This window comes from Bacillus rossius, chromosome 11 (genome assembly GCF_032445375.1).
Source record: "Bacillus rossius redtenbacheri isolate Brsri chromosome 11, Brsri_v3, whole genome shotgun sequence".
NCBI lineage: Eukaryota > Metazoa > Arthropoda > Insecta > Phasmatodea > Bacillidae > Bacillus > Bacillus rossius.
In genome coordinates this window covers 29,288,344-29,312,073 of record NC_086338.1, presented here as the reverse complement: position 1 = coordinate 29,312,073, position 23,730 = coordinate 29,288,344, and the positions used below count along the sequence as shown (strand labels likewise).

Genomic DNA, 23,730 nt, shown 5'->3' with positions numbered 1-23,730 from the left:
TGCTTTTTACTTTTATACATTGTATAAGTGTTTTCTATCTCTAACATAATAATAAGTGGCCACCAGGCCACATTAAAAATTTTATTTTGGCTATTCTGAGTTTTCTGAATTATTTAATTTTTTTAATTACAGTTTTAATCTTTAAAAGTCAGTCGCAGTATTTTTAATTATTTAATTTTTGTGAATAGTTCTTTTATTTATTATTCATTTGTTTGGTTGGATTCAGTTTCTTTAATACTGTATATTGATATTGGTTATATTGCCGGCCTCTGGGCGCAGTGTCGTCGCTTTGAAGTCTGACGTCACCAACGCCAGAGTGCGGGTGTGGGAGTGAGCTGTTAGCCTCGGGTGTGATGGACTGCGAGTCGCCGCCGACGCACGTGCAGAGGAACTCCGCCGCAGGCAGAGGTGTATAATGCTTCGACACAGCGCCAGGCAGTCCGTGTTTGTATTGGAATGGATGGCGCCGTACCTTGAGCTGGTACAAAAGGAAGTGTCTCGCAAGAGAATACTTCGATAAGGTAAAGAGGCGACACGTAGTATTGTTTGGATTTGGTACTAAACTAATTTTCATGATAAGTAAAAGTTTGGTGCAAAAAGTTTGAACAAACTACCATCTTGGAAGCACTATTAGTTCACGTGCATGTGTTAATTATACATACTCATTTTGTATGCAAAGCATAACTGTGTCTATGCTAATTACAATTACGTTGGGCAAAGTTAAGCAGATCCGCCATTTCGTACGAAGTTTAAATTTACGTCAAGAATCTTTAATTTGAACTTTGCCTTTGGAAATAAGTTTGTCAAGTTTGTCAATGGAACTCAATATTTTTGTCTCGACCCCCTGCATATACTGTGGTGGCACATGGCGCTTTTGACTGGACAGTGTTATTTTGGTGAAGGCCAGGGACACAGCAGTTCCTAATATAACAGGACGGTGATAAATCGCGTATTTACGTGTGGCGACGATTAAATCCGGCCCCAGTAAGACATAAACTTTATATATATATATATATATATAGGGATTTAATATAGCCTAATATATATTTTATATGATGAGGTGTTATTATTGTATTTTTATATTAATCAGCGCTGGATTATAATGTTTCAGTGTGGTTGTTTATAAGACCATTTAAAAAGGTAAATTTTATTTAGATTTTGCATACCAGGTATTATCTTTGTAATTTATGGTTATGCTCATACTAAAATCAAGTAACTGCCATATATCTATAACTGTATTACCATCTGAAAAATCTTGATGAAGTATTATTCAGTAAAACTCTGCATATTTGTACTCTGCATTTTTTTTTATTAGCCAAAGACTAGCCTATAATTTGTTTGATAACTTTTCTATTTTTGGCTGGACAACATGGGTAAATAGAATGGTTGATTCTTTGAGCTCTTTTTTTTTGTTTTTCATATTTTTAATTGTATTTACCAAGAGTGTGTCGGGGACGCAACCCCCCTTCCATGTTAGACGGAAGGCGGGTTACAAATAAATTGTTTTGTTTTTTTCACACTTTGACTATAATTAATTTATATAATTTCTCTGCGATGTATTAATAGAAACGCATGTTTATTAAAAATAACGCACGTAGACATAAAGTAAACTTATAGCTCTCACACACAACTGTCATAATAATTTTTGTAAATGATTTTGTGAGCTCAAAATAAAAAAAATAAAAAGATTTTTTAATATGAACACCTATTTTAATTATTCAACTTTCAAGACAAGTGGCACAAATTTAATATATTGGGCATGCATTCATGATAAACCATGGTTGGAATTTATGAAAAAATTATTCATTTCTGTTTTTTATTGTTTCTCAAAATTAGTCAAGGAATGTGCCGGAATAGTTTTTTTTTTAGAAGATGCCTTGGACGATTCATATTCTAATTCACCTAAATTGTAGGTTAATAAATAATATTTCTGTTAAAAGTCTTACAAAAATAAACTTTTAAAAAGTAGATAAGCTGAGATAAAGTAAATTAAAACCGCAATAATTATACGTAAGGAAAGAAATTATTTACATAATTTTCAAATTATTTTGAATCTTTAAATGCGTTTTATGGTGGGAAAATCACAATTTAGATAGTAAGTTGCTTTCTTCAATAATTTATAAATAAACATTTTTTTTAAAAACAGTAGGTATAAAAAATCCCATATTTTCAATTTTTTCCAAAATTTTGTTTGCCTACGTGCTGATACGTTAAGAAATAACGTACACTTTATTTGTAACTATATATATATATATATATAATATTAAGTATCAGTAGTATAGCTTGGCCGGTGCTGCGCCAGGCTTCAAGCTGAGGTTCCTTGTGCCGGGCTTCAGGTTATGGATAGTAACGTCACTGTGGCCATATTGGATGACCTTGACCTTGCTGTTTCGTCAGAATCTAAGAAAGTGGCAGTGACATTAGGTCCAAGGTGGTGGACATGTTATTAGAATTCAAGATGTTGACAGTAACGAAAAGTGCAACTAATACATCATTTACGTCCAAGATTGTGGGCGTAACAAAAATTGCAAAATTAAGGGATTGGGGTGCTCAATGACAAGATTACATAATCTAAGATGGCGACTAAGTTCATAGGTCAATGTCAAAGTTCATGATCAAGGTCAAAATTCAAGTTCAATGTTAAAGGTCAAGATCAAAATTCAAGTTTAAGGTAAAATATCAAGGTCAAAGTCAAGGTAATCTAAGATTGCTGTTGTGACATCTGAATTCAATATGTAAGTCGCAACGAAAAATGCAAAATGACGTCATTATTCAATATGGCCGCCGTGACGTCATCGGAGATATAGGTTCCAAGGCAGCAGAACCCGCCACTTACATCTCACTCGGGCTCCATCTCCAGAACATATCATGCTATACTACTTATGACAGTGTATTTTATATTTTAAAAAAATCCTGGTTTAGACATGTATGAAAGTATGTATCCTTAAAATTCCTCACTTAATATTTTGAGGTAAATAAAAACCGACCATTGAAACAAATAAACGTGCTGGCTAGTTGGTGAAGAATATTAAGAATGAACTAATCATTTCAAAAATACCGTATTGTACACAATAATTTTTTATATTACAAAAATGTGTAGCATAGATCGCCTTCCAAAAAGACGATTCGCGATCGATTTCCAAAGGAGATTAACTTAGATTTTTTTACCAGATAGAACACGACGTTCTTTGCCTTGGGCAGATAGGTTTTTCTCAGAGTACTCCCGTTTGCACCACAAGTTCATCCGTCAATTCTCCATTCAAATCTCCCCCCCTCGATGCTGTAGATATACTCGGCCTTTACATTCATGAGTACATTTTATTTGACAATATTTCTCACTTCGCCTCTTGCAATTCATGTCTACAAATAACAAGTGCTTCCAATACAGCTATGTGAACAACTTTCTTAGATTTCATCACACCTCTGATAGCTGTTGAATGGCACATTACCGAAACTAAATTTTGAAAATGTTGGAAATGCCGGAAATCAAAATCCAGATAATGTGCGTCGCTTACTTCAGGCTTTCACAAGCTTTTATCTTTCGATTCATAATCCCAGATTTTGGCTCCTACATATTTATGAACACGGAGAGTGGTTACGAGACCTTCCCCACTTACTGTCTCGGATCCTTTTCTGCTCTCAGATGGAAGTTTTCTTTAAAGTGATTGCGGGTAACTTCATTGGTCGTGGAACCACGCCAGCTACAGGAATCGATCATGGTAATGATTAAAAAAACATCATACCGTTATTACGTTCGCGTAATCTGCTACTGGATGCGCTGATTTTTCCTTTGTTTTCGAGCCAGTATGCAAAATTTCATTATATGGAAATCGCCTTTTCGGATTGCGTTCTAGCATTTACATTCAAATTGCTATATTTCTTAGGTCACCATCTAAGTTATCGAGTTATCTACAATTTTTACGTCTGTATCTCTAAATGGGACTTTTGGCTTTAAGACTACCAGATATTTTTTGTATATAAATAATAAAAACTTAAACATTTGCAAATCGTTATAGAGAAGCTAAAGTAAAATATATAAAATACGTACACGTTAATTCTGGATAATATATTTATTTTACCTATATTTTTACAATATATAACGATCATCGAAAAGAAGTAAATTAATTTTTATAAACTAGAAGGTACCATAAATTTCCAGAGATTTTATGGTAATTTTCAGTTTACTAGTTCATTGAATTATTGTAAAAACATATTTAAATTAATATTATTGTTATAAGTATCACATTTGTCATCATAGTTAAAATAAAAAATTTAATATTTATACTTTTTCGAGTGAATATATTTTACTGACAAACATTTCCATTTGACGTATTATAGTATACAGCCTAAAATATTAAGCATTTAAATTTGTTTTTTGACTCGGCAGTAATTTACCTGATCATGTAATACTTATCTGTCGAAAATTATAATGTTTTAATTTAAAAAAAAAATGTGTAAAGCATAGTTTATTATTTCGAGAATTTTCCTTCTAATGTTTAGGAAAAATGTCAACTTTTGTAATGTGGATAATGTTAATTTACTAACGTCTAGATGTTGTTGTGTCTGGAGTTAGATACTTTATTTAGTCAACGCAAGCTAGGTAGGTTTTTATTTGCCGATGGGGGGGGGGGGACGGAAGGGGCAGATATGAGATATTTTCTCTTAATTGGTTAAACCTTCGACGTGTACCGGCAAGTGACCAATCAGAAGTAGAGCAGTCGTGCGTGTACACTAACTGAACAAACTTTCTGTTCGAATCCGCTCGTGTTTACACTCCCCGAGAGACTGTGTGATTTCGGACCACGTCTTAATCCGATCTTTAAAAAAAAAACACGGATCAGTTTTCCGTCGACTCACGTGACGGTTTCAAAGACCGCAACTTTGGAGAGTCAAACAAATTGACAAACTTTCTCCGAAATTTCAAACAAGGAGCGCGAAACACCGCAAACAATACTGTTTTTGTTGTTAATGGAACAGAAATATTCATGTAAGATTACAGATAGTTGTAAATTTGTATATTTACATTAAAACAACTGTATCACTACAAAATAGTGTTACCCGTAACACTGGGCTCAGGTTATTTACTACCCGTCCAGTTATGCTTTGTGTTGTTCCAGCACCTCCAATAGTTAAAGTTATTTGTAAAACGTTCACTGATCCTATTCCCAGTATGAAATGCACATGTTAACACGCATAGTAAAACAAAGTAAAATCCAGAAATTTAATATTTGATTACGTTGTTTAAAATATATTCTTGAATGGAACACAAAAAATATAAAATTATGCGCCAAGTTTTGTAAAGAATATTCAGTATAATCTCGAAAAATGTATTTCATAGATGCAAAAATAACCACAGCTATGAGTTGCATAAAGCTACGATACATTATTGAAGTATTACAAACTATTTATTGGCGCCGGTTTCTAAAGGAATATATATTTTAAAATAACAGATTTTTTTCTCTTGTGTATGCTTTTCAAGTTTATTTTCGGCGTGTGCCTTGTCAGAGGCAACGCTGTTCGTTGCCCTGAGCGGATCTGCTGTGTTGCATGTGAACAGCGTGGCAACGCTGCAGTCTCTCAGAGGTTGACGTACCTGGGATTTCAGTCACATGGTCGTGGATTCGGGCGTTTTAACAATCAATTTTCAAGCCGTCAAAATCTCAAACCTAAGCACACCTGCATTGGTGGGAGCCTTTGGTATCTTTCAGATGAAATCATACACTAAACAAAAAAAATTAAATTTTTTACCTATTTGTTTCTCTTACGACCACTATAACATAGTAAAAATACGTTAGGTTGTTCAAGCCATTTAGCTAACGTAGCCTGTTTTCTCTGAAGCTTCATTGGTTGAAAATTATGCCATTTGGAAAAAAAATATCAACCTTCAAGTTCAGTATTGATTTTTAAAACATTATGGGGAAAGCATTGTGACAAACGTAACATATCATTAAACAAGTTTTTAAAGATAACGTAAACTCAATTTACTTATATTTAACTTATAAGTTAGCATCTGTTTTCCAAAAATTGTTATTTTTCTTTTTTTTTACATTTAATTACCATGAACTCACAATGTACGTAAGTAGGGGAGACCGGGGTAAGTTGGCGAACGGGGTAAGATGACGAATCGTATGTAACTAATCCAGAAACACAGATAGAAGGTTGGCGCCCCTGTGACCTTGAGTGTCACCATCTGCACCTACTAGGTAGGTGCAGCGGAATTTCCAGTCAGTTTGAATGTGGCAGCTTTGAGAGGCTAACTGTTTCGTGAGCCATTGTTGTAATATTGAAGGTACGTATGTTAAGCTATTACAAGAAAAGTGTCCAATTATATAAAATGTTTATACATGTAAAATTAAACGCTGACTTTTGGGAGTATTTTAATGTATAGATTGTTGAAGTAATTTTTTTAATGTTGTTAGTGATTTTGGTAAAGCAAAAAAAAGGGCTGCTGGGGCAAGTTGACGGGGGAAAGATGAAGAATTCGTCATCTTACCCCTGCAATCGTCAACTTGCCATAGGTAATGACAATGTGAACTTTATTTTGTATTAAATGTGTTATTTAAACCAATGATATACAGATATGAATAACATTTATGTAAAAGCAAAATAATAAAGAAATTATATAATATTATAAATATTTCCTGTGTTACCTAATAGTCGTAACGCTTTGTTTGATTTTTTTTGTAGATGCCCAGGCATTACGGAAAGGAGAACGGAAAGGAGTTAGAGTGACGTAGAGATGACTGCTGCTGTGAATTTTTGTCGTGATAATGGTATTGTGATGGTCGGATTGCCACCACATACTTCGCATAGGTTGCAGCCATTGGATGTTTCGTTTTTCGGCCCTTTGAAGACATTCTACTCACAAGCCTGTGACAATTATTTGGTGTCACATCCTGGACAACAAATAACTGATCGTAATGTGGGAAATCTCTTCGCTTCACCTTATTCAAAAGCAGCAACTGTAGGCAATGCCATCAAAGGGTTTGAGGCTACTGGGATAGAGCATTACAACCCTCAGATATTCAAAGAATGTGATTTTGCTGCTGCGGCTACATTGGAAAGAAAACTTCCCCGAAGTGAAGAACCAATGTCCACTTAAATACCAATTTCATCTGACCATGCATCAAACGACGTGTGGCTAAATTATATGCCTAATGCTTCAGGAGCTGATTCATTAGCCCAGCCAGAAAAAATAGTGATCTTATCGATGAAGCAGGGCCTTCTTTTGGGAAGGCCAATGCAAGTTCTTGTAGTAAAAATGCATCGTTTTTAGATTTAAAACCATTGCCAGTAGCCCACAGGACAACCTCGACAAGGAAAATAAGTACAGGATCAGCTTCAGTACTAACAAGCTCGCCAATCAAGAACATGTTGTTACAAATAGATAGAGAGAAGAAGCAGAAAGAAGATAATAAAAAAGAAAGAAAAACTAAGAAAACTGAAAAACGAAGCTCTGATCATTCTGTAGCAAAACCATCAAGCCAAAATAGTGTTACTTGCCCTGCATGTGAAGAAGTTTACGTAGAACCTCCAAATGATTCAATGTTCCACATGTTTTGCGTGGTGGCACGAAAACTGTTCCAATTATGTGTGTGACTATTGTTAATGACATTATTTAAAGAAAAAACTTGCAGTTTTTCGTTACTATGTGGCAAGGAATTTCATCAAAGTCGTTCAAATATGTTACAATATATCTTCTTTACAGCCTGCATGTTGTTTAGTGTAGGATATCTATAAAACTATTGTGTACTTTGTCTATAAATATATATTTTTTTGTTTCGTCATCTTACCCCAATAGGTTCGTCAACTTACCCCACTCCTGGGGCAAGATGACGAATGTGCTAACAAATTGGTTTCTTGTCAATAACTTCAGAACTACACACATTAATACAACCTTGTTACACTTTTAGGTAGAAAATAGTATATACTTCGTATTGGTACCAAATTAGATATAATAAATGCTTATTTATCTGTTAAAGGCCATTTCAAAGCTTAACATCGTCAACTTACCCCGGTTTCCCCTATATCAGACGTATTTGCGAGAGTTACAAGGGTTCTTTACCCAATACATAAGTTTTTCTTGGCTCGAAAACTTGTTCGGATTAAATTATTACTAGCATCGGTTGTTAAATTCACATGAATTTCAAGTACAAACAAATTTCTCTTTTCCCAATTAAAGCTGTACCTAAAGTGACAAATTTAAATACTTTTCTTGAATTATTTCTTTCTCAAGTTAAGTAAAGTGAAAAAAAATCTTAGAGAGCTCTCAAGTCTAGCTCTCACGCGGAATTTTGTTGATTTCACTTTTATTGTCATTATCATTATTTAAATGATTTTCCTGGAAAGATTTTTACAGTTATTTTATTATTCTTGTTCGGTTGAAAATGTTGCACATTTCAAGCTGTTAAAAGTCACGCAAGTATGATATTATAAACACATTCGTGACATTTCCACTATTACCAGTGACCGAAAATTTCATGAATTAATTCAAAATTCAAATGATTAATTTTTTTTGCTTCTTCTACCATTGGTTCGCTGTTGATATGGAGTACTCAGAGCGAATTAGAGTCCCTCAATCAAAGAAGTGCTGAATCACATGTTACCCAGTTGAGACGCCTCACAACTTAGAAGCCAATGAACAGGTGATGCAGAGTATAGTGGATTTCATCTTGGAGGTCATTGAATCCGCGAACATTTCCAGTCCCAACTATTACATATTATTTAGTAAATTCTTGAAGGCAAAATTTGTCACGAAACATCAAATGCAAAAAGCTTCGTGATACGTTTACGTGAATAGCCCTCAAATAATAGTAATCACATTAAAATGAGAAGAAAAACCAACAAGGTGAGTAAAGCCAACCATTAGTGACGATAAATAGCATGCAATAAAAAAAACCTTCACTAAAATTTCATTAAATTAAAAAAAATCATTAGTTTTTCTTGTTTGGAGGCTAAAATAATAATACACTTAGGTGGAGAGACATCTAAGAGACCATTACAAAATAGTTCTCACTTATTTGTAACGAACACTATAATTTTATATGAAATTAAATTGAAAGATAATTCAAGCAAAAAAAAATATTTTAGAAGATTTTAAATTAAATGTCTACTGCAACTTAAATGACGGAGCTACGCAGAGGCTGACAATGTGAATTATCCTCACTGAATAGTGAAGGTACACAAAGAAGGATTTAGTGCGAACAAACGGAAGTGTTTATTCTCTGTATGTCGCCTGACGCGGTGGGGGAATGAGAGACTGTGTGTGTTCTGGAGGAGGGTGGGATGTAAGTTGTAGGGAATGGTGTGAGTCGACTTCCCACGCGCAAAGGAACGGGACGCCACCAAACGAGGGGAGCGCAGTTTCAAAGACGCCTCCTTCCCCCACAAAAGCTGTTCCAGATAGCGACGTCGTGCGTCAAGGGTGAAGGGAGCTTACCCCGCCTTTCAGCCAGAGAGCGCGACGAACAATATCAAGGCCTCGCCTGCTGCTGCTGCCTTCCTTCATCTCCTGTCGAAACTGCAGGGCTCATGTTTGGCGTAGAGGATAGAGCGACTGACGTTCGCGACTTCCCACAGCTTGGAAGGGCGTACGTCTCTCAGTATTGCTGATGGTATCCCCAGTACCATCTTAGTATTATTGTTGTATAATGCCTTGCATGACATGTCGCAAATAAGGCATAGACAACTGTGCCAAATCCACGTAATGATCTGGAGAGAGGCTAGAATGCATGCCATTACACACTTGAACGACATTATCATTGAAACATAAATAGTTTTGGACACGCCCCAGAGGACACTTAATCAATAACCACTTAACAAAATTAAAATACCCAGTCATGTGCAATGCGTCCAGGAAGAAATGTTGCAGCAGCCAATGAATAATAGACTCATGATTGTTTGTGTACAAGATTGTGGAGTTCATCCTGGTGCCAGAGAAATAACCAAGCTTTCATTCATCACAACAGGCGGATGTTCGCAAACAGGTTTCAGCTTGGAACAACCACGATAAAAACCAAAATTATTTCACAGGAGCGAATACTACTTACTAGAGTGGAGTCCTGTGTAATTTCGAGTTGTAAAATGTAATATGTAAACTTTTCTGTAAGCTGTTGATTGATATTTTAAGATATAATCAGGTGTGACCTAATTCTTGTAATGACTTGGGCATACATGTTTCATTAGGTAAATAGTTTTGTTGTCATTGCTGTTATTTTTAAAATTTTATTCCTGTAAATCCACCAATATAGCTCGCAATTTCTCCATAAAAAAGCACAGGGCTTAAGTAAGCACCCAGGAGGGGTGATGGTGGAAGGGATTCCAATTTAATCATAACGCATCAAATGTCGATCATTGTGGTCAGACAAACTGGGAACAATATGGTAGCAGAGCATGGTTCTTTTGGTTATCATATTCATTCATCATCAAATGTAGATTACTGCAGACAGACAAAGCTGGGCACATTATAGGTCATCTTCACCTATGACCCTAAATTGCATCAATATATCGTACACCAGTACCTGGTCACTAAAAGGCAAACCTAGAAATCTGCCAGTCCAGCACCATTCTTTTCACATTTCCCTTGTTGGTTAAAAATGACAATAGTTAATGCTCATGATTAGAAGCAAATTTTCATACCTTCAAATAATTTTTTTGGGATTTAAACACACTCATCTTCCCATGGAAAGCTAAAGAGTTGAAAATGTGGACATCACCTGCGTCAGGTCTAGCTAGGTCTATCCATGTACAGTAGTGCTCTGTACCAGGATCGTATTCATGACAACCATGCAACGACCCAGTCGCTGGTACCAAGACCCCAGGGATTGCCTCTGGCAAGATTCTTTGAACACAAACACATACAAAGAAGAAAAAAATTGAAATTTTAACTGAACATTTTTTTTTGTAAAAGTACAAATGTTTGTAAAGTTATCAATTTTTTTTAACCTGGGTCTTCTGAGCAATTCCAAGAATAATAACAGTAGTGTTACAAAAATATATTTTGTTGTAATACATATAACTTCTGTAACTACTCATACAATGGTAAACGAACTGCTAATATATGTCCCTAAATGTTAAATAATATTTATATGCTTGATTTTAATTTGTTGTATGTGTCGCCACCCAAAACTATCGTGTAACTAACTATAAGTTAGCTCTCTGGACTTACTGCCAGTAGTTACCAAGTTTTGTTTTATTACCAGGATTATGAAATTACATTTATCCTTATGTGTATTTACCACACACATGTAAATGATGGTTGTATATAGTACCATGACAGTCGGGTGGGAAACGACGAAAGACGCCCGCCCAAATATCCAGTACCACCCAAGCCCATTGCAGACAGCAATGTCCAAGTTCACGCCTGCTGAATAGTAGCTTCTGCCCCGACCATTTTTCTTTGTCCTGTACCCATCCTGCTTGCTTAATGCATGACTTAAAGTACCCCTCGTGAATGGGCCAGGGCTTTCCTTGTGTCTATGCAGCTTTACATGAGCCCAACTTTGCTAGTTATTATATAATGTAGAGTTTTGATAGACAAGTTAGTCATGAGATCAAACGCTGCCATGGCTGGCCAATCCCCTCCTAGCACATGCTGCATGCTACCCTTCCTGCATGGCTAAAACCCTGCATGATTAGGCGTTTAGTCTTCAGCTTGAGGCGCACTTACAGTATTACAAATTCAAGTAGCTTTATTTAGGTTAAGAAAAAAATCACTCACTAGGGAAATAAATAACAAGTAAATCTTGGACTAAGAACAACAGTGTCACTCCTAAGAAGGATGGTTCTTTTCTTGTAAGTTTATAAAAAAATAATTTCTTTGCAGGTTTCTTGGCTGGTTTCCAAGTGTATTTGTTTTAATCCGTACCCATGAAAACGACCACAACAATTTCGCCAGTAAGGATTAAATCAGCGAGTGCAGGTCGTTTTTACATGTTAGTAGACTTGTTAAGAATACGCTGTTACGTTGTTAGCTGGTTATGTAAGTGCAAAACGAGATAATTTGTGGTCAGAATGTCCCAATCCACACGTCCAGCAGGAGCTACATGAGTGCCACAAAAAGATTATTAGTCATCACAAATACACTCTACAGCAAGTATTTTTTACCTTCAACAATTTTACCTCATATTTAATTTAAAACAAAGTTTAGCAACGCAGTAACATTGAAAATGAAATTATTAATTTAACAAGCGCATGCGCACACTCTGTCTTATTCTTTCGTCCATCTATCTCTCTCGTTTCTATTATTATTTTTTGGCGGGGGACGAATCATCGCACAAAAAGGAGAACAAAAACGAGGCCAGCAACATATTAAGCATAGTTCTCTCTTTATATCTGTTTGTCCAAGTACCTTTTCTCTGTACTTTTCACGTCAGAAAAGTTTCACAAAAATGCTTCACGAAAACGTTGCATCAGACTACGGCTTCGAAACTGTACTCTCATTGCGCCCAAAGAATTTTTACTTCTAAAATTTAATGTGTTATGGTGTCGGTCAGCTTCAGCATTTGTATTCGTTTGAATTATTTGATGAAACATCACCAACATCGTTTACCGATTTCCTCCCTCCTATTTTCAAGGTAATAAATATGGACTCGAATATTCTTGGCTCATTATTATGTCTTTTTGGTAATACAGGAAAATAAATGTATTGGTGTATTGAAATTCAAAACAATAATTATATATATTAAAATATCGCTCTTTCCTTCACGCTTACAGGTTAAAGGGCCCAACTAAGCGATTTATTGGGCCTACTTCAGCCTGTACTTTATTTATCCAATTTTTTTTATTAGCAATTGCACTTTTTCTAAAGTTATCAACCTGATACAAATATAATATTGAAATTTTTTAGCACCATCGTATATAAAAGAAAAAATATATTATTTCGCAAAAACTGTCTCATAAAAAATTTAAATTCCCAATAAGACAAAAAAAAATGTATTAAAGCATTATTTTTTATGCTAAACCCAAGACGTCTTTATAAATTCACTATGAACTGCTTCATTTTTCTCTATTTTTGGGAGTTTTACAGTACTGCATGTGACGTTTCTCTTTCCTTCCGAAAACAGGACCGCATCGAAGCTCTGGTGTTAATTTCCTGAACTAGCAATCTCCCGCTGCGTCCAATATTCCCATCAAAGCGGCATAACGTGTGTGAAAACCTGTGCAAAAACAAACGGGGGAAAAAACTAAATTACGAGTTTCCCAATTGGAACTCTCGTTTCTACAGGAGTAAAAACCCACGGGTCGATATAGCCAGGCTGGCCAAACATAGTATCGTGATATAGAGGAAACAAATTTCACGTTTCGTGTGACTGACATTGATTATCGTGAGTAAAGCACAGAATTTGTAGTCAGATTTGACGTGAACATAACTGCCGTTTGTAATTATTATCTAATTTACCCGTGAAATGTTATATCGCACGAAAAAATATATTTATTCAATTTTATGAAATAAAAAATGGTTTTATATTATCTTTGAAAGATTTGTGCAATGGGAGTGCATGACTTTATGTAAGTTTATACCTGAAAGAAACATAAGGCTATGACCGTTATTATATATTTCACCGTTTCAAAAAGGTGGCCTTTGAAATTGCTTGCAGTAACCACCAGATCATGTCTTGCGCCTATTTTTAAAGTTAATACCGCGGGAACATTAAACAAATATAATTTGTCAACACGCTATACCTACTGAGTGGATTTTTAAAACATTTTATTGTAAAGGTATTTAGCTAACTTAAGCATTAGGCTACGAAGAATATATCAGAGCCGCCATGTTATCAAATTGACACTGAAGTCATAATTTTGAAGACTCCGCCTGATGGCTAGACACTTCTACCTAAACACCGAGCTTGCTTACACACTGTATGAAGCTGAGTTGAGCTTGCCTGTTAAACTGTAGCTATTACTTTTCCCTCCAAAGCCGTTTGCCTTTGAAAGGAAAAGAAGTGGATTTAAACATGGACGCCATGGTATTTTTTTTTAATTCCACTCCTGAGGTGAGAGATGAAAAAGGTAAAATTTTGGTGATCTAGGTTTCATTAAGTTTAAACATGTTTCCGAATTCTGTAATAATCAGATAAGAAAACTGATACCAAATTACTACATTTAAAATAAGATTGAAAGTACTATACAAAGCATAAAGAGGTTCAACATGGTGTTTAAAAAGAGACAGTGTTGTTTTATTAATTTTATGTATTCTGAAAAATCAAGTAAAATAGTAGGCTATACATAAAATACTTACAGGTACGTTTTTTGCCGTACAGATTTAAGTATTGTCGCGATATGACATTCTGTGATACAGTTTAAGTCACTTTTTATCTCACCATCGTCATATAGCTAACACCAAGCCTGATCAAATTTATTTAGATTGGATAACACTTTCCATAGTTAAAAAAAAAGTCACACAAAAGCCGTTTGAAACTGTTTCTAGAATGCAAACACTACACCTCACTTGATGTTTTGGGTGACTGGCGAACATTTTGCAGATCCTCAGATGGACAAATAAAAACAGATTTGCCAGTATCAACGTAATAATGTTTGCCTGGCTACAACCTGTTTTACCTTTTTTTTCCCTTCTAAATATGGTCAATGTTCACACTTAAAAGATTTTTTTTTTTTTCAATAAAATTAAACTTCAACTTTTTGTAACTACGTAAAACTCACCACGTGTCCTTACATTGGCTGATCCCATCGTTTGCGACACGATTTCAGCTGGCTATGTAAACTTGCTTGATTCCGAATTATAGGTTTTCTGGTTTAAAATTTCTCTGTTTTATCATGCTGATTGGTATTTTTTTTAGTTTCAGAGGGTGTATTTTTTTTTTTTTGTTTTCAATTTTGTGACCCGCGTTTAATCCCCGGAAGTCCTTAGCGAATCTCGACCCCTGTCTTAGCCAGCAGCCTGGGAAACGTGAGGTTCGCAATCTAGCAGATCTTTGGGGGAAGACGTGCATTAAGGGAGTGTTCCACGGTGAGAGAAAGAACAGGAGGGGGGGGGGGTTAAGGAGGTGTGAAAGCGGGACCGGGGAGGGAGGAAGAAGCTCTTTTAAGGAGCTCCCGCGTCCCAGCAGAAGGAGTATTGAAAAGTCGGGGAGAAGGATGTTCCGGCAGGATCCGATGGTAAGGGGGTTAGCTGTGGCCCCCGTGAAGGGGGAAGGGGGAGGGGAAGGGAGGGGTAGGAGGGGAAACGAGCAGTATTAACACGGGAGTCTTCGGGTCCCGCCGGCCGACAGTTCTTTACGGCTTCCGCTCGCAAGACACGGCAATCTCCCCTCTCGACCGGAGCGCAGGCCAGGAAGTAGGGATTCATGGATGCCCTCGCTAACGATCGCACAATACGACAAGGGTGCTGTTAACTATTAAATATATAACCTACAAACCTACAAAAATTGATTCGTCTAACTTATGCATGTTATTATTATTCATGTTATTCTTACGTGCAATAATTTTAAATCTTGTATTTATACACCTTCTGATAGTTTAAGGTTGTGTATTATTGCGCTAAGGATATACTACCGAACACAATATAATTTACTGTAAAATGCTTAATTTTTATATAAAACCTTTGGCTGAAAATATTTTTTGATGAGATGAAATATTACTTAAAAACAGGGTTTAAAATTAAAGAAATACTCTAAACTTTTTTAGTATCAAGTATGTCAAAATTTATTAATAAGCATCATAATGTGACCTTAAAAATTTGTACATTTTAGACGATTGCGTTGTAAATATTTTTTCTGTTCTTCTCAGATTTTTCACTTCATTTTACTTACAGATAATTAATTCTACATGTTTATTTGAGTTCGTCGTACTTAACCTCGATTTCGTCATGAATATTTCGCTTGAAAGTTTTATTTGTGATTAATTTTTTTCTCATTGGATTAAAATGTTAATTCATTTTTTTTAAATAATTTATTAATTATAATAAATTTTTAAAATTCATACAAATTTTCACAAATTTTTATTACATTTTAAAATATATTTATTAGTAAAATATTGTTGTTTACCATTTTTAATGTTTTTTTTTAACTTCAATAAATATTGCAAATTTATTTTCTAATTTTTATTTTTCAATTTGATACTTTTTTTTTTTGTAAGCAAAGAAAATATTCCTTGTCTGTGCGACTGTCGCAAATGTTCCCTGGGGTAAAGGATGTCTCCGAGGGAAGGAGTGTAGTTCCAGAAGGACTTGTCTCGCTCGAAACGAACCACGTGGCGCGAAAGGAGATGTTCCGGGCCTGGAGATCGTCGCTTCGAGCTCGGGGCTCATCGGGGTTGGTCGAACCCCCTCACCCCCCCTCTCCCCCACCCAGGAGAGCTCAATACCGACCCCCCCCCCCCCCCCTTCAAACAGCTCAGGGCGCCCGCCCGGTTCGCAAATTGTGTTTGCGCTTTGCTGCCTTGTTTCGGCACGCGAAATTGGATGTAGCGGCGAGGGCAGGCGGGCCTTCGGAACGCTCCTTACCGCCCCCCCCCCCCCCAACCCCTTTTACGACCCACTCTCGCCCTCGCACGACCCCGCTCCAAATCTCTTCCTCCCTCCTCGGGAACAACACTCTTATCCGGCTAGAACTCTCGCTATGACGCGGCGTCTCTGCTGTCGCCCGAATGGTCCTCGGGGGAGGAAGAAGAAACACAATACGTCAGATTTACTTCTTCTTTTTTTTATTATTCCGAGTCTTTTTCCGACGTCGATGTTCGAAACTAAACAGCAACGGCCTTTTTTTTTTACCTCGGGGGCAGGTGAGGGGAGGAAATTCACGTGCATGCGACTTCCAGCAAAGCCGGGTGGATGTTGTCCGACAGTTCCCGAAGTCCTTCGCCGCGTACGAGACGTCGCGTGACGGGGAAAAGGAAGACTCCCGATCTCGTACACGCCAGCTTTATCGGTGCCACGGGTTCGAGTCCCGAGTGTTAGTCCGTGCCTTCTGGGGTTTGGTCGTAGAAATGTCGAAAGTTCTTAGAATTAATGGTTGGGGGGAAAGGCGACTGAATAGCAATTGGCTGGTTGGTAATAAAAAAAAACTCCCAAAGAAAATAGCATTCGAGTCATGGCCCAGTTGTCGTTCTACGAACCCCTCCAGAATAATGCTAGGATGTCCCATGCATTATCGTGTTGAAATACTAAAAGAGTATAAATGTATAATGTATTGGAAATGTTTTCGGTAGCTGTTTATAAAACGTACACAGTTTTTGATGCGGATTTACAAAATAAAATTTTTGCCAAAATTATATAAATAACTTATTTGCAGAATGACAGATTTCGTTTTAGTCACTAATGCCTTCGCGATTGCAAAGAAACATAAAGTATTTTTTTTTATAAAAGCTTTATTCACATCCGTTAAAAATGGTTGACTCTTAAGTAAGCAGAGACATATGTGTTGGTCTAAAGAAAAAATAACTAGTTGTAAATAAACAGTAAGACTTAGTGGTGATTCTTTGTCTGCGGTGTAAATATCGTTTAAGTCTTCTCTGTTATATAAATGCTAAATCACAATCAAAAGATAAAAATATCTGATTTTTACTAAAAAAGATAACTTACTTATGCTTGATAAATATATTTATATAATATAAGTGTGTATCTAGAATTTGCAAGTTTTATTCTTTGTTTAATGATATGTTTTGTACTGAATATGGTGAAAATTGTACTATATTTTGCTCTTTTTTTACACAATGATTACAATTCACTAAATTAAACAGGAAAATGTAGCATTCACAAACACAAGTTTGTGTGTGAGTGCAACTAGGAACTTTGAAAAAGTAGCGGTATTTTAAAGAATGTAAACATTTTAAAAATTGTAACAAGTGACACATAAATAAATATAAATAAATTTAGAAATCTCGCATAAGTTTTCATAAAGTTTAAAGGTAAATATAGCAACAAAATAAAAGAAAGTATGAATTAGTTTAAAAAAATTATATATAAAATGTATATATTTAAAAAAGGAAAACAGAAGTACACAAATTATTAACGTATATAAATTCTTACTCAAATATTACTAAAATCTCTTAATCAGTTAAATTATTTTGCCAAAGATTGACATATTTATTAATATAAACATAATTTATGTTTTCAATTTTTCAGTAAGATTAACTACAATTTTCGGAAGAAAAATTTCTAAAGATCTCTGTGAAATTGTTTTATGATGTAGAGGAATTGGTAAATTTATATTCTGTGTATGCCATGTAGGATTATTATTATTTACATAATTTAACTTATTTTTATTTCGATACACACTCGTTATTGCAGCTCTAACATAAAATAGTTTAATACCAAATACTCTTAAAGGTTTAAAAAGTTTCTTGGATATGTTTTATGTTTTCTCTTAAAATGACTCGACTACATTTTTTAATTGTAAAAAGAGTTTTAATTGACATTTTGTTCATTCCTCCCAGGCAAGAATGCCATACAACAGAACAGACTAAAAAATAGCAAAATAAACCATTCTAATTACTTCAAGATATAATATAGTTATAAGATCAAAAAATATATATACACTATTTTTTTTAATTTTGTTGGGTAGATGTGAAAGATATTTTTTCCCATTACAGATTATAGTCGAGCATTATACCTAAGTATTTTATATGCATACTTTTTCTATGAGACTACGTTTTTCGCAGTTAACGCTTATTTCATTACATATATGACATTTCAGTTCATATTTGGTAGGCTGACCAGAAAGTAATATATTTGGCAGAGAAAAAAAAATGTATTATTTATATTTAGAGAAAGAAAATTAACCTAGTATTTATTTAATTTTTTAGTTCATTATTATTCGTTTCGAACACAGAAAGCCAATTTTCAGATTAATATAAAATTGCAGTATGACCTGCAGAATAAACTATATACCCCTGTATGTTGATTTTACATAAATCATTTATACTTATCAGAAACAAAATTGGCTTAAGAATACTGCCCTGTGGGACCCATATATTTGTATTTAGAGTTTCCTTAATTGTTATTTACTTTTACTTTCTGAGAAATACCCTCGAAATAACTTTTAAACGAAGTGTATGCCAAACCTCGTATTCCTTCTTTATATTATTTATCTAGAAGTATTTTATGTGATACTGTATCAAAAGCTTAGCAAGTTCGAACATTATACAAAAACACTTTTTATCTTGTTCTATGACTTTGTGAAAAAAGTTTATTTTGATTAAAGTATCATTAGAAATTAAACCTTTTCTAAACTCATGTTGATTTACAGACAGTATTATTTTACTATATAAAAATTAGATTAATTTTTTTAACACATTTTTCCAAAAAATCTTTAGATATTACTTAATATCGAGAATGGTCTAAATTTAGACGATGCAGAGCTACCAACCTTATTTAAGGGTATAAAAATCACTGACTTTATAAGTTCAGGAATTTTAACTAAACTAAAGCTTAAATTTGCTATATGTGCTATAGGTTTGGAAAATTATATCTATGTTTACTCTTATCTTATCAGGACCCAACTCAATGGAATTTTTCATTCCAGAAATGATAGATTGTATTTCCGTTTCTAATACAGAAGCTAAAATTGAAGATATTTGACAATTTTTATTAGCTGAATAATCTAAGGACTTATTACTAGACATATGTTTTAATATTTCTGAAGCCATAACATTTACAATATTTGTAAAATATTTATTTAATATATTTTAAGCTTCTTCGGGATTTGACATAGGATGTAATATGATGGTATCGGTTGATACAATTTTAAAATTAACTTTTTTTTAACTAGTAATCTCTTTAATAATATTACATTTTTTAGAATTTATTTTGGTTCAATTATTTTGGTTTTATAATAATTGTCTTTAGTTATTCGTATAAGAGATGTAATCATGTTTCTGTATTTACAATATGTATACCTTATCTGCGTATTCAATTGTTATTTATTTAATGTTCTCTTGTACTAGTAGATATCACCAACCCGATTGTAAACAATGGTTTAAAAATTTTTGTCTTACCTGTACTAACTCTAAGTTAACTGGCTTTATATACATAATTTTCTAGCAAACTGACGAAATTATCTGTTGCACTGTCAACATTTTGTTCATTTAATACATAATTCCAAGATTATTATTCAAGAAAATCGGATAAAACTTACCTATCAAAATTTGTACATCGTGTTTTTAGTGAAGGACCTTTCACACATAATATTAAATCTAATAACAGTAGCAAAATAATCCGTAATATTATTATGTAATACTGCACCATACACATCATTTGTATTTTTTTTTATTTTTGCAAAAGCGTGGTTTATACAGGTTTGTGAAAAAGTTGTTTTACGTATATTTTTGTTTATACAAGGTGTCAAGGTATATTTGGCAGGAATATTGAAATATATTTCTGTATTTTTATCGTAAACGGTCGTACATATTTTCATATTAAGGTCTTCGACTAGCATTAACTGTGTGGTGTTATTAACTGTGACGCCTTTATCTAACGAATTTAGGAAGTCGTCAAGGCACTCAGAAGGAGATCTGTGGACAGCTAAAAGCGAGGCATGGTTTGAAACAGCGGTGTCGCTGGGACAGAGCGCAACAGTGACACGCAAGCAGACTGCTCCCGCGAGGACAGTGACACGCAAGCAGACTGCTCCCGCGAGGACAGTGACACGCAAGCAGACTGCTCCCACGAGGACAGTGACACGCAAGCAGACTGCTCCCGCGAGGACAGTGAAATACAAGCAGACTGCTCCCGCGAGGACAGTGACACGCAAGCAGACTGCTCCCGCGAGTACAGTGACACGCAAGGAGACTGCTCCCACGAGGACAGTGACACGCAAGCAGACTGCTCCCGCGAGGACAGTGACACGCAAGCAGACTGCTCCCACGAGGACAGTGACACGCAAGCAGACTGCTCCCGCGAGGACAGTGACACGCAAGCAGACTGCTCCCGCGAGGACAGTGACACGCAAGCAGACTGCTCCCACGAGGACAGTGACACGCAAGCAGACTGCTCCCGCGAGGACAGTGAAATACAAGCAGACTGCTCCCGCGAGGACAGTGACACGCAAGCAGACTGCTCCCGCGAGTACAGTGACACGCAAGGAGACTGCTCCCACGAGGACAGTGACACGCAAGCAGACTGCTCCCGCGAGGACAGTGACACGCAAGCAGACTGCTCCCGCGAGGACAGTGACACCCAAGCAGACTGCTCCCGCGAGGACAGTGACACGCAAGCAGACTGCTCCCACGAGGACAGTGACACGCAAGCAGACTGCTCCCGCGAGGACAGTGACACCCAAGCAGACTGCTCCCGCGAGGACAGTGACACGCAAGCAGACTGCTCCCACGAGGACAGTGACACGCAAGCAGACTGCTCCCGCGAGGACAGTGAAATACAAGCAGACTGCTCCCGCGAGGACAGTGACACGCAAGCAGACTGCTCCCGCGAGTACAGTGACACGCAAGGAGACTGCTCCCACGAGGACAGTGACACGCAAGCAGACTGCTCCCGCGAGGACAGTCTCCTCTACGTCAGCAGCCAGCTCGCTTCTGACGAACACCGCTGCTCCGTCACTTATGTAAACCGCTGTTTTGCTAAAGTAAGCGCCGTAGTCCGCAATGGAGTACAGGGAACTCTGCCCGCTTAACTAGGTTCCAGTTGGAACTATAGTACAATTTTGGCTTTAATGTATGACAATAAGACCAAGAACTGTTTGAAATGTTTGCTCAAGCTTGTCTTATTTAAATTCAGGGCACTGAAACCATTATCAGTAAATGTTCTATATAATTCAGAACAGTAAAAACAGTCCCGTGTAAAAATGTCTGCATCTAATTATTGTAAAATTGCATTAATTAGAAAAATGGGGAAACTTCCACATTTAACTAGCAACTGCAGCACTAACTTAGTTCGAAACAATTTTCCAAACGTACTTTTAATGGTATGGTATCATAACATGCTTGATATAAATTATATAAATATATTAGTTAGCAATTACATGATCACTAATTTCTTTCCACTTTAAATTTTCAAGTTTTATTAATTTGATTTTAGGAGTCCATTACATTAGCAAGCTTTGATTTGTCATCTTATATTGTATTATCTATAGATATTTAAGTCTGTCTTTTGGAAAATACTTTTCTTATAGCACTCATGTGTATAAACCAGTACCACCACTTTAATTCGATGAAATCAACAATCTCAGAACACGCATATAAGACGGCTACCCGGGTAAACCTCAGTATTCGAGTATTTCGCTTGCTCGCAGGGTTTTGTCCTTTTAATTAATTGGAAACAATCAGTAGGTGACATTTTTTAACGATCCAACACCTGAATGATAGTCAATTTTGAAACTTTCTTTCGGAAAGTGGACTGAGAACGGACGAGAAACTGGAGACAGAAGCAGTAATCCAGCAGGGCTATAACCGTAGCGATGTAAAGCAGCCCAGTTCTGTCGCCTTAAAACCTGAAGGTAAGAGTCAGGTGGTTGGGTGAGGGGGAGAGGGGGGAAGACCCTGAGCCAGACGTTCTACGAGACACGGAATGTTCCTCGTAAAAGGTTCCCGCGGAAGCCGTCAGAGAACGTTAATGGCCGCGTGCCCCCCCCCTCTTTCCCCTTCTCCTTTCAACCAAGCCTCTACCCCGCGCGGGCATATGGGCGTTCCGAATACCCCCTTCAGTAGCCACCAAATCGATGACGGCGTGGATGGAGAAAGGTCCCCTCCTCCTACCCCTTCCACCTAACTCCTTACAAGACCGTGATTGCCTGTCGGTAACGGTTATGTCTCGCCTCCGGGTCTGGCAGGTCGCCAGTCCTCTCTCTCTCTCTCTCTCTCTCTCTCTCTCTCTCTCTCTCTGTCTCTCTGTCTCTCTGTCTCTCTGTCGAAGTAGGGGAGAAACCTGGACTCTGTCCTCCTGGTGGACCGCCGCCTGCTATATCTCCTTCCCCGCGCGGCGGGCAAGTGCGGCGGGTTGCCGCCCTCGCTCTCCCCGCAGGGGCGCGGAAACACACACCCCCCCCCCCCCCCCATCATAAAACTCCACTACCTCGAGCGGACGGACCGTCGCCGATATCTCGGCTTTTGTTCCCGCCAGGATTTATCGCCCTCAGCCTCGCGGCGACGCTCCCCTGGTTATCTGAGCGGCGCCGTCCGCGGGGGTGTTGCCGGCGGTTTATCGCGCGCATCGCCTGCGGAGCGACCCTTAATGGGGCTCGGAGCCTCCGAAACAATCGCCTGCAAAAACCACTTAAACGAAATTTTTAAATTAAATCTCAGTTTACTATTTAACTAACCGTATGCCCGAAGGAATGGCAAAATTTATTTTCACAAATATATTTTCTTAAATTAGAACAGAAAACATGAAATGTGAATAATATTCAAAATTATTTAATAACCATTTTTTATGAAACACACAAAAAAAACTTTTATTACTAACTTCTGTTTATAATTAGAAGCCTAAAAACCAATTTCCATACTTATAACCTCAAACATGACAATATAAATTACTAATTTCATCCCTATTTAACCCCCTTTAGATGATGAATTTTCTCAATTCCTTTCCTCAGTGCGCACCTACGTTACATAAGGAACTCCTATGGAAAATTTCATGCGTCTAGATACACTTGTTTAAAATTTTGGTTGTTTGTCAGTTAGTGGCAGAGTTTTATTAAGTAGATATATGTTGTTTTTAATATTAATCATCGCACAAAAGTTACAACACTATTTACAACATAAAATTAATGGTACAGAAAATCCTTACACTATTTTCGAAATTGATATCGTGGTGCAAATTGC

At 36.5% G+C, this 23,730-nt stretch overlaps 1 protein-coding gene across 1 annotated transcript; it reads left to right on the top strand.

The window, feature by feature from the left end:
• Window positions 1-353: 353 nt before the first annotated feature.
• Window positions 354-21,584, top strand: LOC134536443 (putative surface protein SACOL0050). The gene is made up of 2 exons (XM_063376157.1): window positions 354-408; window positions 20,524-21,584. Exons 1-2 carry the CDS (start codon window positions 354-356, stop codon window positions 21,582-21,584), a joined length of 1,116 nt encoding a protein of 371 aa, XP_063232227.1.
• Window positions 21,585-23,730: the final 2,146 nt, after the last annotated feature.

Coding starts and splice junctions, on each gene's coding strand:
- LOC134536443 (XM_063376157.1), top strand. CDS start 354: ATGGACTGCGAGTCGCCGCCGACGCACGTGCAGAGGAACTCCGCCGCA. Junction 409..20,523: donor GAACTCCGCCGCAGGCAGAG/GTGTATAATGCT, acceptor TCGCTGGGACAG/AGCGCAACAGTGACACGCAA.